The 14,061-nt window shown below is 33.8% G+C and overlaps 2 protein-coding genes across 4 annotated transcripts; one reads left to right on the top strand and one right to left on the bottom strand.

The window, feature by feature from the left end:
• Positions 1-3,504: 3,504 nt before the first annotated feature.
• Positions 3,505-8,746, top strand: LOC125828643 (probable receptor-like protein kinase At5g18500). 2 transcript variants are annotated; one of them, XM_049507970.1, is made up of 8 exons: positions 3,505-3,525; positions 5,586-6,237; positions 6,333-6,437; positions 7,089-7,211; positions 7,523-7,693; positions 7,794-7,923; positions 8,046-8,258; positions 8,335-8,746. In XM_049507970.1, the coding sequence occupies exons 2-8, from the start codon at positions 5,597-5,599 to the stop codon at positions 8,461-8,463; spliced, it is 1,512 nt and encodes a 503-aa protein (XP_049363927.1). In that variant the 5' UTR covers positions 3,505-3,525; positions 5,586-5,596; the 3' UTR covers positions 8,464-8,746. The 2 variants fall into 2 exon arrangements, with proteins under 2 accessions (XP_049363927.1, XP_049363926.1); XM_049507969.1 differs by lacking the exon at positions 3,505-3,525 and adding an exon at positions 3,612-4,026.
• A 680-nt stretch (positions 8,747-9,426) lies between these two features.
• Positions 9,427-14,017, bottom strand: LOC125828603 (pto-interacting protein 1). 2 transcript variants are annotated; one of them, XM_049507916.1, is made up of 8 exons: positions 13,869-14,017; positions 13,296-13,394; positions 12,318-12,568; positions 12,102-12,228; positions 10,519-10,792; positions 10,210-10,342; positions 10,028-10,114; positions 9,427-9,837 (listed from the first exon to the last, which is right to left on the bottom strand). In XM_049507916.1, exons 2-8 carry the CDS (start codon positions 13,375-13,377, stop codon positions 9,727-9,729), a joined length of 1,065 nt encoding a protein of 354 aa, XP_049363873.1. In that variant the 5' UTR covers positions 13,378-13,394; positions 13,869-14,017; the 3' UTR covers positions 9,427-9,726. The 2 variants fall into 2 exon arrangements, with proteins under 2 accessions (XP_049363873.1, XP_049363872.1); XM_049507915.1 differs by having other exon boundaries at positions 13,880-14,014.
• Between the last annotated feature and the right edge of the window lie 44 nt (positions 14,018-14,061).

The following is a 14,061-nucleotide window of genomic DNA, read 5'->3' as shown; positions in this document are numbered from 1 at the left end:
GATCTCCAAATTAAACTCCAAATGCATCAGTTTGTTAAGATAACTTATAATGGTTAAAAGTGATAAAATCGTCTTAACTTACATTAGTTTTTGTTGTAAACCTATTAAGAACCATCATGAAAGAAACAAATGTATATAATCAATCAAATTAACAAGGGTTTAGTTTCATGTTAGTATATTTACGTTAGGTTCTATATTTTTAAAAATGTTTTAGTCTTATCAAAAATTTTATATCAGTATAAAATATAGTAAAAAATTTCTAGTGTACGTTATAAACACTTGCTTTGAAGAATATTGAACAAACATAAGATTATTAAATGAAACGATACAAACTATATATAAGTATTTTTTGTTCGTATGACTAATTTCAACTTGTTCGCGACTGAAACACAATTATTAATTATTGACACATAATATTAGACTAGTAAGTGTTCAAATTTTGCGGCTACGTACTTTTTCCTGCCTGGTCGAAAATGAAATAGACACCAAATAACACATTTAAGACTATAGTCTTATATTCAAGAAAATTCTCAATTCTACACACTGTAGAAATTGTACATCTTTGAAAAACAGAATATAGTTTGGAACATGGGCGCCGATAAGAAGGTGCGAGAGGTTAACTTCAGGAGTCAAAAAAGATAGAGGTACATTCGAGAAATAATTGGGGTTAGAGACGTAGGGATTTGGGGTTGGGTAATTAGATAAGACATGTCATAAGTTCATAACTTTAGTTTACTGCGAACATAACCCTATATAGAAAAGTTTGGAGCAAGATCGAGAATAGGAATAGTAAGTAACTGAGGGCGACACACTATGTGTGAGAAGAGGTCGGGAGTTATTATTTAGTAGTCATGTTATCACTTATTCTTTATTGCGTATTACTACATGCTGCTTAATTTACTTTGTATGTTATTGTTTTGTTATCATATTAATCTTGTAAATTTGTTTCACAAATTTTTCTTTTGAGTCACGGATCTATCGAAAACAACCCTTTATTTCACAAAGATAAATATAAAATATGTATATATCCGACTCTTTTCAGATCTACTCATGAAATTATACTAAATATGATGTTATTCATGTCGTACCTAATATCATAAATAAGTTGTAAGTTTGGTGACAAGCAAGAAATCGTTGAAACTGTTCACAAATTTTAAATTCGTCCTTATTAATCTTATAAAATATACATAAATATTATTATTAATAATAATTGCAACCTTCATAGAAATGTACATTGGTGACCCACAACACGAATGGTACATTATATTTTTATGACTCCCACCTACCAAATCAATACCTAAAAAGCTTATCTTCACAACAAACCATTAATATATAGAGATCTCCAATATATATGATATTTCTAAGACATATCGAGTAGCAGCGACGGAATTAGAATTTTTATTAAAAACACAAAATGAGTGAAATCAATTAAAATTCAATATCTATAATATATATCAAAAATAATTTTAATCATATATAAATAATATTGTATTCTTTTTTATTGAAGGTGATCCGAATAAATCATCTGAATCCTATCTGACTTCACCCAAAGAGTGGGTTATGGGGACAGTCATCACCTTCCATGGGACATAATCAGATTTTATGTGTACAATACATTAGTAACAACCACTACAGTATTCATTTGTGACCATTAGATTTTCTTGTGATAGTAATTGCGAATAATTTGTTAAATTTCTTGAAGTGTTATTCGTTGTCTATTCATGCGCGTGTATTTTTCTTAACTTATTATTGACATAAATCTAATCTGACCACTTTCTTATCTTTCGTTTTTCAGTGTCAGTGTTGGTCACTACAACAAAAATAACTTTAAGTGGCAATAAATAGACACATTAATAAAGAGTGCTAAAGTCTTGACCGGCATTAGTTAAGTGTCATCAGATTCAGTGTCGCTAAAGGCTTTATGGACATATACAAAGAGTGATAATTGTCGTTAAAAATACATATTTAGGGACTATTGAGCTATTATCATTAATTAATTATCGCTAAAGATCTTTGATGTAGTGAGTGTTAGTTCAACATAATACTTTCGCCATTGAATAGACAATTATTTCTACAACAAATATAAATAAACACGATATGAGAATTTGTTAATTTATTTTATCATAATTTTATAATTTATAAATTGACAAATACTTTAGTTTTAAATAATAGTCATAAAATAGATTGGTATTGCCACCGTCAAAATATTAAATTTGGTCGACATATAATATTTTTTCTAAAAAGACATTCAACAACCGTCCAAGTCTTATTTATTTTTTCTTTTTTGACTTGCTAACCCCACATTTAAACAATCAAAATAATTAATAAATGCAAATATGGAAATTCACAATTTTCATGATTTTTTTAAGAAATCAAAGAGATTGACAGTTGAGAAGGCCTGGGTGTGTCCATTGTTTATAGTACTACCTACTTATAAGGACATTAACTATAAGGGGCAATTTGGTCGGAAAATAAGTTATTTCGAGACTTATTATTAGTCTTTAACGAGGAACTTCTAGTAAGGGTGAGCCATTAGGTTGTGTTGATTATATCCTAATCTTTTGTATATCACTCGCTCCTATCAATTGAATGTTCAGATGAAATGTTTGGATTGCGGTGATGTTGTCAGTTCATTGTTTGCATACATGATAAAAATTACATACAATTCGAAAATAATTTATCAACAATTTTATTCCAACGAACATAAGATGAATTCATTCAAAAATTAGTTATTATGAATCTTTTCAAAGTTAACAAATTATTAAATGCTAAACTATTGTAGTAATTATCTATATATTATATTAAATTATCTGATTACTCTTTATTTATGGATGATTTAATTCTACAACTACTCTAGATATGACATATATTATAATTATAATTCTTATATAAAAGGAAGAACCACATATTTCAATTAGTTGAAGATTAAATGGACTTAAGTTTAATATTATAAAGACCAAAGTCATAATTCAACACTATTTTGAGGGATCAAAAGTGCAATTATATTATTATTATCATTATAATACTAATGTGTCTCAATAAATTTCATTCAAATTGCATCATTGCCTGTCCCTTTCCACTCTTCATTACATCTAATTTTAATTATTAATACCCACTAACCCTCTTTTCTTTTCTTAATAATATTTGTAACTACATCAACTTTATTTTATGTTTGACTCACTAGCCAATTATTCATTATACTCTCTTCCCGTCCCAATTTAAGTATCTTAGTTTAATCCGATATAAAATTTTAAAAATAAAATTAATAAAATTAAATTTAAATCTTATGATCTTAAACCTGTCATTTTGTATGTAAAATTAGATAAACCATAAAAGAAAATAAGAGACTTAGATTGGAAAGATATGATTTATAACAACATAAATTATTTAATTTTTCTGTTTTAGACCATAAATTTCGAAAGTAACGATGTCACGTAAATTGAGACGGAGAACCATTATAATACTACTAATATATATACTATCCCAAGAGACAGGAAGCTGCATTTGCAGAGCACTGTAAGTCTGGTACTCCAATTACTTTGTCTCCAGTATTTATTTGAGAGATTCTTGATAATCAATCACATTCATTAGTAGACAATTTCAAAATCATTTTGAGCCAAAAAGCAAACTTTTCTTTTTTCATGCTTCTATTTTACTGTATAGCAAAGCATTACCAAACACTGATAATAACCCCACATTTCCATCCCAAGATTTCATGTTTTCTTTGTTGAGATTTCTCTTTGCCTTTTACTTCAAAGGAAGGTTTCCTTTTGGCATATGCTTCAATTAAGGAAGGTCTATTTTCCCATTTCTAAAAGGGTCCCTCTTTTTTGTTTTCTTGGTATTTTTGCATATTTGAGAAATGGGATTCTTGATTTGAAAATGGCTTCATTTCCCAAATGGGGTTTGGAGATTTTAGGAGTATAAGAGATCTGGGGTTTGGATTTTTCTTCATTGTAGTGAGTAGAGGTTGTGTGTAGTGTTGGTAGAGGCTTACTTCTACTTGTGGGATCTCATCATAAATAGGTAAAGATTGAATCTTTTGTACATTTAATGTGTTGCTTGAGCTTGAATACTTGATTTAGCATTGAAAGATTGAATCTTTATTACATTTAATGTGATTTTGTGAGGTTGAACACTTGATTTAGCATTGAAAGTTTGAATCTTTTGTACATTTAATGTGATTTTGTGAGCTTGAACACTTGATTTAGCATTGAAAGTTTGAATCTTTGACTTTGATTTCTTCTACATTGAAGAACTATATAATCTGCATGCATTTATTGTAATAATCCTTACCTACCGTTGTGGTATATTGATTGTAGTGTAAAGATTGAATCTTTGAACATTTTTGTGTCTTAGCATTGGAAGTTTGAGTCTTTTGTACATTTTGTGTGATTCTGTGAGTTTGAACAGTTGATTTAGCATTGGAAGTTTGAATCTTTTGTACATTTTATCTGTTTATGTGAGCTTTAGCATTTAATTTGGCATTGAAAGTTTGAATCTTTTGTACATTTATGTGTTTCTGTGAGCTTGAACACTTGATTTAGCATTGGAAGTTTGAATCTTTTCCTGAAGTTGGTCTTATTTCCTATTCAGTCAAGTATAATATTTCTTTCTGCTTCCTAAATGGAATTAATATCATTCTCTTTTTCTCTCATAACTCTGCCTTTGTCCGAGCTTGTAAAACCCGATGTGGCATATTGATGTCAGTGTAAACATAAACTACAGTGAGAATCCTCTATGTACTGGAATTGATACAGTGGATACATATAGCAGCTTTCAAATAATTTTGGATTCAAAGATAGTTGATTGATTGACCTCGTGCCCTCCTCTTATTTACTTCCTACGAGTTAGGTAGTTATCGGATAATTAAATGGAGATCTATTTATTGAATGCATTTCCTCTGCTGGTGTGTCTGAAACTTTGATCGTCTCCTGATTTACTGCCTGTTAATGAAGTTCTACACATACATTAGGGTAGTTAAAGTTTCCTTTTTAGATGAACAAATACTCCCTCCGTTTCTATTTGTTTGACCTATTTTGACTTGGCACGGAGCTTAAAAAAGTAAAGAAGACTTTTGAATCTTGTGGTTTTAAATTAAAAATATGTCAAATGTATCAAAATGCCCTTTAATTTAGTGGTCTTAAACATGTTGCGTGGAAACTTGAAATTAAAGAGTTGCTAAAAAAGGAAAGGGTCATTCTTTTTTAAATGAACTACAAATGAAATTAGATCAAAGAAATTGTAACGGAGGGAGTATAAGATACATGATAGGCAATGCCAACTACTTGTGATTAAAGACTGGTTGTTGTTACAATTAAAGGGCTTTGTATATTAGTCTGGTTGTTAGTATAGGAATAAGTGTGATATTTTGAGAACCTCTAGTCGAGAAGATCTTGAGTTTACCTTAAAAGACTAATTATTTACTAGTATATGAACGAAATAGGCCAAATAGAACCAAATATGTTGGAAATTGAGGCATTGTTGATTGAAATGCATGAATGCTAGTTCAATTTGGAGCTGTTTGCCTTTATGTTTTTCTTCTTCTTTTTTGGTTTTTGATTTTCATATCTTCGATTTTGCAGGTTTCAATAAGATGGCATCTGACCTTAATTTCGAACTGTCTAAGAAAACTCATATATTTCATCTCAAGGTGTGGGTTTTATTAGCCATCTTTGTTGGACTTTTTATTGTGGTAATTCTTTTGCTGCTGCCGTTTTGTTCTTCTCGTAAAAAATCAAGAAAATCTCATGATACACTACCCATAAGCAAAATTCCTTCTGTGTGCAAAGAAATAAGAGTTGATCAAAACTCAGCAAGCAACTATGGGAGCCACTATAGGAATCCCCTTGCATTTCAAGACACATACTGTGAGAAAGATTCCGATAAGCTTTTGGCACATTCAAATATTGACAAGATGAAAGATTTTGACATTAATAGTCAATCAGGTTCATTTAATTATTTAGACAAAGACGGAACATTTGAGTCTGGGGAAAAGGGAGTTGCCGGAACAGTAAATCATCCTTCACATCCTGCGAATGTCCCGTCCCCTCTCTCTGGTTTGCCTGAGTTCTCTCACCTAGGTTGGGGCCATTGGTTTACTCTGAGGGACCTTGAAACTGCAACCAACAAGTTTGCTAAGGATAACATCATTGGAGAGGGTGGTTATGGCATTGTTTACCGGGGACAGCTGATTAACGGAACTGAAGTTGCTGTTAAAAAGCTATTGAATAATTTGTAAGTTTTGATAGTCTTATATTGTTACTTCAATAATTAGCTCCTCACTTGCATATATATAAAAATATTTGACTTATGGGATCCTTCATCTATAGAGGACAAGCAGAGAAAGAATTTCAAGTGGAAGTTGAGGCCATCGGTCATGTCCGACATAAGAATTTGGTTAGACTTTTGGGCTACTGTATTGAAGGAACTCACAGGTACACTTTTCAAAACTCTTTTGTTTCTCTTCATTACATCATATAGACAGTAGTAACTTACTCCCTCTGTTTCAATTTATTTGTCTGGTTTTTACTTGGCACCTATAAAGTAAAAAGAACTTCTGAATCTCCTGGTCTTGAATTAAAGATATTGAATGTACCAAAATGTCCTTTAATCTTGTGGTCTTAAACATGCCACGTATGAAGTTGAAAAATTGAAGAGTTGTCAAAAAGGAAAAGAGACATTCTTTTTAAATGGATTAAAAAGGGAAGTAAAACAAACAAATTGAAACAGAGGGAGTTCTATCTAGCAGTGTAACTGCACTTTTTAGTTGAAACTTGAGATTCAATCCTCATCTCCCAGTTTAGGAAATAAGGAAGGAAAGGATAAGTTTTTCATGCGATATTATGGAACAGGAAAATCGATATTCCACCATCCTCTCTCGTGGCTGATGTTGGATTATATTCTTTAGTTTTGGCTAATATGTTAGGCTTACCTTCTTTAGTACAACATGAAAGGAGAAAGGCTTCTGGTACTCTTTTCTTCATGTTGCTAAGAGACATATTTTATCTTGTGTCAATAAATGGAGATAGTTTTTCAGTATTAACACTTCAGACGCCACTTTGTATGGTGATCCTTGTTTTATCCAGGTTACTGGTTTATGAGTGCGTAAACAATGGGAATTTAGAGCAGTGGCTACATGGAGCTATGCAACAGCACGGATATCTTACATGGGAAGCACGGATGAAGATTCTCCTTGGCACTGCTAAAGCGTGAGTTTTCTTCTATCTTCAACTTAGCATTTACTATCTCATACTCCCACCGTTCCAATTTAGGTGTCTTAGCTTGACTGAGCACGGAGTTTGGAACCAAAGGGAGACTTTTGAATCTTGTGGTCTTAAGTGTGGTCCTTTGAATCCTGTGGTCTTAATGATCCATGTAGAATGTTGGAATTGGAAAACTTACTAAATGTAGAAAGATGCATTCTTTTTGGGACGGGATAAAAAGGAAAGTAAGACACTTGAATTGGGATGGAAGGAGTACTTTTTTTTGTTCTCTTATAAATGTGTTTTTATACTTGTAGTCTTGCATATTTACACGAGGCAATTGAGCCCAAGGTGGTGCATCGTGACATCAAGTCAAGCAACATATTGATAGATGATGACTTCAATGCAAAAATTTCTGATTTTGGCCTGGCCAAGTTGCTAGGTGCAGGGAAGAGTCACATTACAACCAGAGTTATGGGCACCTTCGGGTAAGTACATTTATAGAGCTATCTTGGATGAGCTTGTTCTCTTTCTACACCTCGTGTTAGTCGAATATCCTTTAGTCATCACTAAACTTCCTCACAACAGATATGTAGCTCCTGAGTATGCAAATAGTGGTCTACTGAATGAAAAGAGTGATGTATACAGCTACGGTGTTGTGCTTCTGGAAGCCATCACTGGAAGAGATCCTGTGGATTATGGTCGCCCTGCTCCCGAGGTATGCTCTTCCAATGTTATTATTAGTAAAGGAGTATTTAAACATTGATCTCCATAGTTTTCAGCAACTTCATCAACCATTGTAATTGTTGTGATGATATGCCATTTATTTGGTGTATACAGGTGAATCTTGTTGACTGGCTCAAGATGATGGTTGGCAGCAAACGCTCGGAAGAAGTAGTCGATCCAACAATCGAGACAAGGCCTTCCACAACCGCCCTTAAACGAGCTCTATTGACTACTTTAAGATGTCTTGATCCAGATTCAGATAAGAGGCCAACAATGAGTCAAGTCGTTCGAATGCTTGAATCTGAGGAATATCCTATACTACGAGAGGTGATATACTAACCAAAGATTTTCTTAGTTATTTGGTTGGAAAGTTGTGTATAATCTTAACTTGTTGGTCTTCTAGGGACGGAGACGGAGAAAGAATCAGGCAGGTGCTGTAGACACAGAATCTCATAATCGGAAATCTACAGATAGCAGTGATAGACCAATTTTGATGACGAAAACTAGAAGTGATCATCGAACAAATGCATAAACTTGAACTACAAAAGTTACAGTGAGCTGAAATGATTGAAATGGCACAAAAAAGAGCCATATATAAATACATATCTATAGTTTCTTCCATTTGGTATTTCTTATAGTATGCTAATAGATGTTTGAGATAATCATTTTTTGTGTGTATGAAAGTCAGAGTCATTGAGTTAGTATATAAAAATTCCTCATTTTTGACTCTGTGTTCTTTACAGATATGGGTAATGTATAGATAGTTGACAACTTGACATGCCCTTTTAGCAAAAGAGATGTAAAAGGTTTCATTTTGTGATTGTTTACGAAGAAAACCATTAGTTTTTGTTCTATTTTCTTGGGCTGTAATAACTTCAGCACTTGATGAATGTTCAAGAATTGTTGCAAAAGAAACAATGCTTATGGAAAATGTACTGGTGCATGGTTCGAAACTCGATAAACAATGGATTTGTTCCTCTACCTTTCTTGGCTTAAATACAAGGCTTTTGTTCGCGAAAGAGTTTAAAAGTGTGTCGTGTGTCTAATCTGCACATCACATGTAACACTCTTTCCAACAACATACCCAGTGAAATCCCTCTTTGTGGAGGTAGGGAGGTTGTTTTCAACAGACGAGTTGAACTCTTTCCACTAAACAAAAACTTGTGGGATGACAATGAAACTTTTCCTATTTCATAAATGTTGTTACCTTTCTTCTTGCCAATGGTAAAATATTCCTGCAAACTTTGTGGCCTTTTCATACCAAACATCATTGCAAGTTGGATGGTAAGTATAATCTCAGCATCAATAGACTTTCCAAGAAATGAAATGCAGTTCAAGAGGAACCCATTGTAGGCCAAAGCCAAACTACAACGGTGGGATCAAGGGAGGGTAGAGTGTACACAATCCTTACCCCTAGATGTTTTTGATACAAAAGCTACAATTTGAAAAAGGGAATATGGAAATGAAAGCAGTAACAACAAAAGCTACAACTTTTACAATCTACTAATATAACTGTGGCTTGGTAGAATTTCAAAATCTCAACACAAATCCATGAAAATCAATATGCAAAGTAATTTCCATTACAGTGAATATACAATTTCTTTGGCATTCAATCGACAGGAAGAAAAAAAAGGGAGGTGGAGGTGACATTGTTGTGGAGTAGTTGTCCAGGTGAGCACCAGTATCACGAATTCACGATCCTCTTGTGACTCGTACCAATGTCAATGTCAAAATCAATCTTTCTCATTTCATGACGTAAAGGCAGGGGTAAGGAGAAAATTCACAAGCTTGATGTTTAACTTGGTACAGGTCGAGGCAACAGAGGCTGAAGAGCCTTTACAACAATGCTCATGTTTGGCCGGAAGTCGGCTTCATATTGCACACACAAGGCAGCAACTGCAGCCATCTGTTTCAGCATGGCAGATGTAAGAAAATGGAGCTGATGAAAATCAAGCGGAAATGATTGAATATAATGAAACATTTGATCTTTACACTTATTCAGACGTCTTTTTGGCTACAAATTAACATACTTGAGGGGACGAGACAGGAATCTTATTTCAGTAGGCAAGAAAATTATTCGTTTTGAGTGCACGTACCTTTGCAATTGCCTTCGGAGGGTAATCTGTATTTAATCTAGCATCAACACATTGCTTCACTTTATCTTCACTAAGTCGTGGCGTTGCCTGTTTACAACAGTGAATAACATTGATTACAAATCAAGAGAATTATCCGATAATGGTGAATTAGATAAAGCATTTGAGAATCTAGAAGGCTATACCCAAGTTACAAGACTCTGTTGCCCACGTGGCAAAGTATGATCAACAGGTTTACGGCCAGTAAGTAGTTCCAGGAGCACAACACCAAAGCTATAAACATCACTCTTTGAACTCAACTGACCAGTCATTGCATATCTGCAACTCAAAAGTGATGATGGGGTAGGTCATCAGAATAAAAGTGAACTATAATCGGGTATGAAAGCCTAACATTACTTTCAGTTGAATATTAGATCAGTCATTGGGAAGATCAGCTAAGAAAATGTTAGCCAAGCATGTGCTTATTTGTATTATACATTCAGAAAGGGACTCACTCTGGTGCATGATAACCAAAGGTCCCAAGAACACGGGTGGAATGAAGACGTGCTGCCATATCAGGGGCTTGATTTGATAAATCAAAATCTGCGATTTTAGCAACATCGTCATCAAAGAGTAAAATGTTGCTAGACTTAATATCACGATGAATGATATGAGGCTGCGCTTTTTCATGCAAGTACTCCAGTCCTTTTGCAGCCCCAACCGCAATTTTAACTCGTTGAGCCCATGACAATACTGGACCTGGCTGTGCACCTTTCACACCTTTTCTTCCTACAATCACAAACTGGAAAATTATGCATTTTGCTGCAAATAACAAAATATATTACAGAAAAACTGAAGAGAGCACCCAAAAGTATAATTCCCAGTCCAAGCACTCTTAAGATTGACATTATCTTTATCCATCCTCATGATACACACCCATAACGATGTTTTAGCAGTAGCCATGATACACATTAACACATCTACTTGCTGAGACTACCACCATCAAGAGTTGTTAAAAAAGCTTGTAAAGAAAGCATGATTGGCCATGCACAGAAAAAATAAATATCAACGGGAAGTTCCAATTCTCTTCTATCAAATTGGCCATACATACAGACGAAAATAGACATCCATAAAGATACCAGAAATAGCAAAATACAGATGAAATGGATAAGGACCTAAATAAAATCCTGGTTCACTGAATGTTCAACTGACATACAACATGCTAAATTGCTAATAAATAAATTTTTCCCTTTCCATAACAGCAACATCACCGTCTATAAATGAAATCAGGGATCAAAGTCCCTTATGGGATTTTTTGTGTGCATTATCATTGGAATACATACCTTGTGGTGTAATATTCTAACTTTAGGTACCTTGTATACTTCTATCCTAACTTAGCATATACATTCCATTCTGTGAGGCCCCAATGTATAACACAAATCTACAAGTCATAGCATTCTATACAACTTTTGGACTTTGATCAATCCGATTTACCAGTTGAATTTAAAGCAATTACACATACTTTTCCTCTTAACAACTTCAAATACTTTTTTTTATATTATCATCAACAGAATATGAAATCTAACTAATTTCTTAATTTTGAGTGTTTATTCAAACCATGTTAAATGAGAATTGAGATGGGGCATATTTTACAATGGGAATTATATACAACAAAAAGCGAAAAGAAGAAAAAGAATTTGATGGGTTCTTAATAAGCAAGGTCATATGGAGATATCTAGGTGCAAACTAACTCTTAGTTATGGCATTTTGCATGTCAGAGAATGCATTAGAAAGGACCTTCAGAATTTGGGATGAAGCAGTGTTGACCACTAGTTAAGGGGGGATTCACTGCATGGTGCATTAATGAACTTCTTAAAGTGGAGTCTGAAATGTACTTTGACATAGTTGGATAGAATAACAATAATTTCCAAACACAAGCTGCGGAGACAGGTTCTTTTAATTTGCTAAAAATTGACTCATCATGGCTTGAGGAACCAAATGCACAAAGAATTATGGATGACTCAACAGGTTTTAGTACTAATGAGAAGGATAAGATTAAGATTTGGTTCCAGTATGGACAATAGCATAGTTCACATACCATGAAGGATGTCATGAAGAGATCCATTCGGGGCATACTCATAGGCTAGCACACGAAAACCGCCATCCACACAATAACCGAGTAATTCAACCACATTATCATCTTTTAGTCTTGAGACCATTGAGACCTGCAATTGCATGCATCATATCCAGCAAGGTTACAAAGGTTATGTGCAATATAACATAGTCAAATGAAAGATAATAGGGTGGAGCTAACCTGAGCTAAAAATTCTCGATCAGGCTGCTTACTTGAGTCTAATTTTTTAATGGCTGCAGCACGTCCACTTTTCAAGACACCATGGTATACCCTTCCATATGATCCTTCGCCTATCAATGCTTTTGAACCAAAGTTGTCAGTGATATCCTTTAACTCATCAACAGCGATGGAAGGAACAGCAATGGGCTGGATATTCACAGTCTGCGTCTCTCTTTGTGCACTTTCTGTGGCATGCTGACCTCCATTGTTGCCTATAAAAAAGTTCTCCAGTTAGGTAGGATTGAAACAAAAAATTATGGAGTAAACAAAAGTTCCATGAACAAAAGCATGACATTAGATGAAGAAAAGAGTCTAAAATGATAGGTAAAACCCAAAGCAATCAACGAAAGACTTGAACTTTTTACTCGATCATTTATCAATTTACAAGGCTTCAACCGGAACTGACCACGAAAACATCAAATACAAGCACAATAAATGTTTGAGCTTCCAATTTACTGATACCCTAGTTAGGAGTTCCATGAACTTCTTCCATTTCAACAACAAAATCCATTCGGAATGCTCAAGTAGTCACCATAAGCCTAATAGTCCTGAAATCAAATTCCACTTCCCTAACCTTTCCCTTACCCAAAAACTAACTAACAACAACTACTACTATGCCTCAACCATAAACCAGTTTGTTTAGCTATATCAATCATCTATATTCATTCCGCTCTATTTGGATCCATTCCCCGGAAAACAAAAAAAAGAATCAAAATAGATACCCAGAATGCTCAAGTATTCACCATAAGCCTATGAAGTCCTGAAATTAAATCCACTCCCCTAACCTTTCCCTTACCCAAAACTAACAACAACTACTACTGTTATGCCTCAACCACAAACTAGTTTGTTTAGCTATATCAATCTTCTATTTGGATCCATTCCCCAGAAAACAGAAAGAAAACAATCGAAAGAGATTCCCGGTATAAGGAGGAAACTAACCTGCTGAATTGTGTGCCATGAATGGCCCATTATCAGCAGCTCTGTGCATATCATCATCATCACAACAACTGAAGCAGCTCATAGTTCAATCAACAAATCCTACAAAATACAACAACTCAAACAATCAAAAAATCACAAAAATTGTCTCAAAACAAGGAAACAACACCATTAATCAGCAGTATAACAACAACCACACATTTCCAGATTCTTATTGATCCACAATAAAGCTGTGCAGTAAAAGCTAATGACATCAAAAAAAAGAGTAACATTTAGTAAAAGCAAGAAACATTATAACATCCACATACTCTAACAAAAATCTCACAACAACAACATACCAAGTGTAATCCCAGCAAATAATCTTGAAAAAACAAAAAAAAACAATCTTTTTCTTTTCTTGAAACTTGTAACTGAAAAAGGAACAATCTTTTCAACTGGGGTTCCATTTTTTTCCACAAAACTGAAAAATTAGAACAACCCCATGATTGATATAGACACAAAATTACAGAAAATCAGCTCAACAACCCCAAATTTCCCAAAAAAGTAAAAAGGGGCTTTAAAATTAGAAGTTCTTACAAGATTCTAACCTTCTTGAAAGTGTGGAGGGTTTTGATCTGTGAACTGAAAGAGCAACAAAAGGAAAGAGAATAATCAAAAAACTCAAATCAATACGCAAAGACAAAAGTGATATTTATTATAGGTTTTATTAGTCATAAATACTATTCCCTCAGCTCTCTTATGCTCCTTATCGAAAGTCAATTTAATTAAT

The sequence above is a fragment of the Solanum verrucosum genome, unplaced genomic scaffold (genome assembly GCF_900185275.1).
Source record: "Solanum verrucosum unplaced genomic scaffold, falcon-dt-bn FXZP01000273.1, whole genome shotgun sequence".
Classification (NCBI taxonomy): Eukaryota; Viridiplantae; Streptophyta; class Magnoliopsida; order Solanales; family Solanaceae; genus Solanum; species Solanum verrucosum.
The sequence above is the reverse complement of the archived record's forward strand: the minus strand, read 5'-3'. Positions and strand labels throughout refer to the sequence as shown.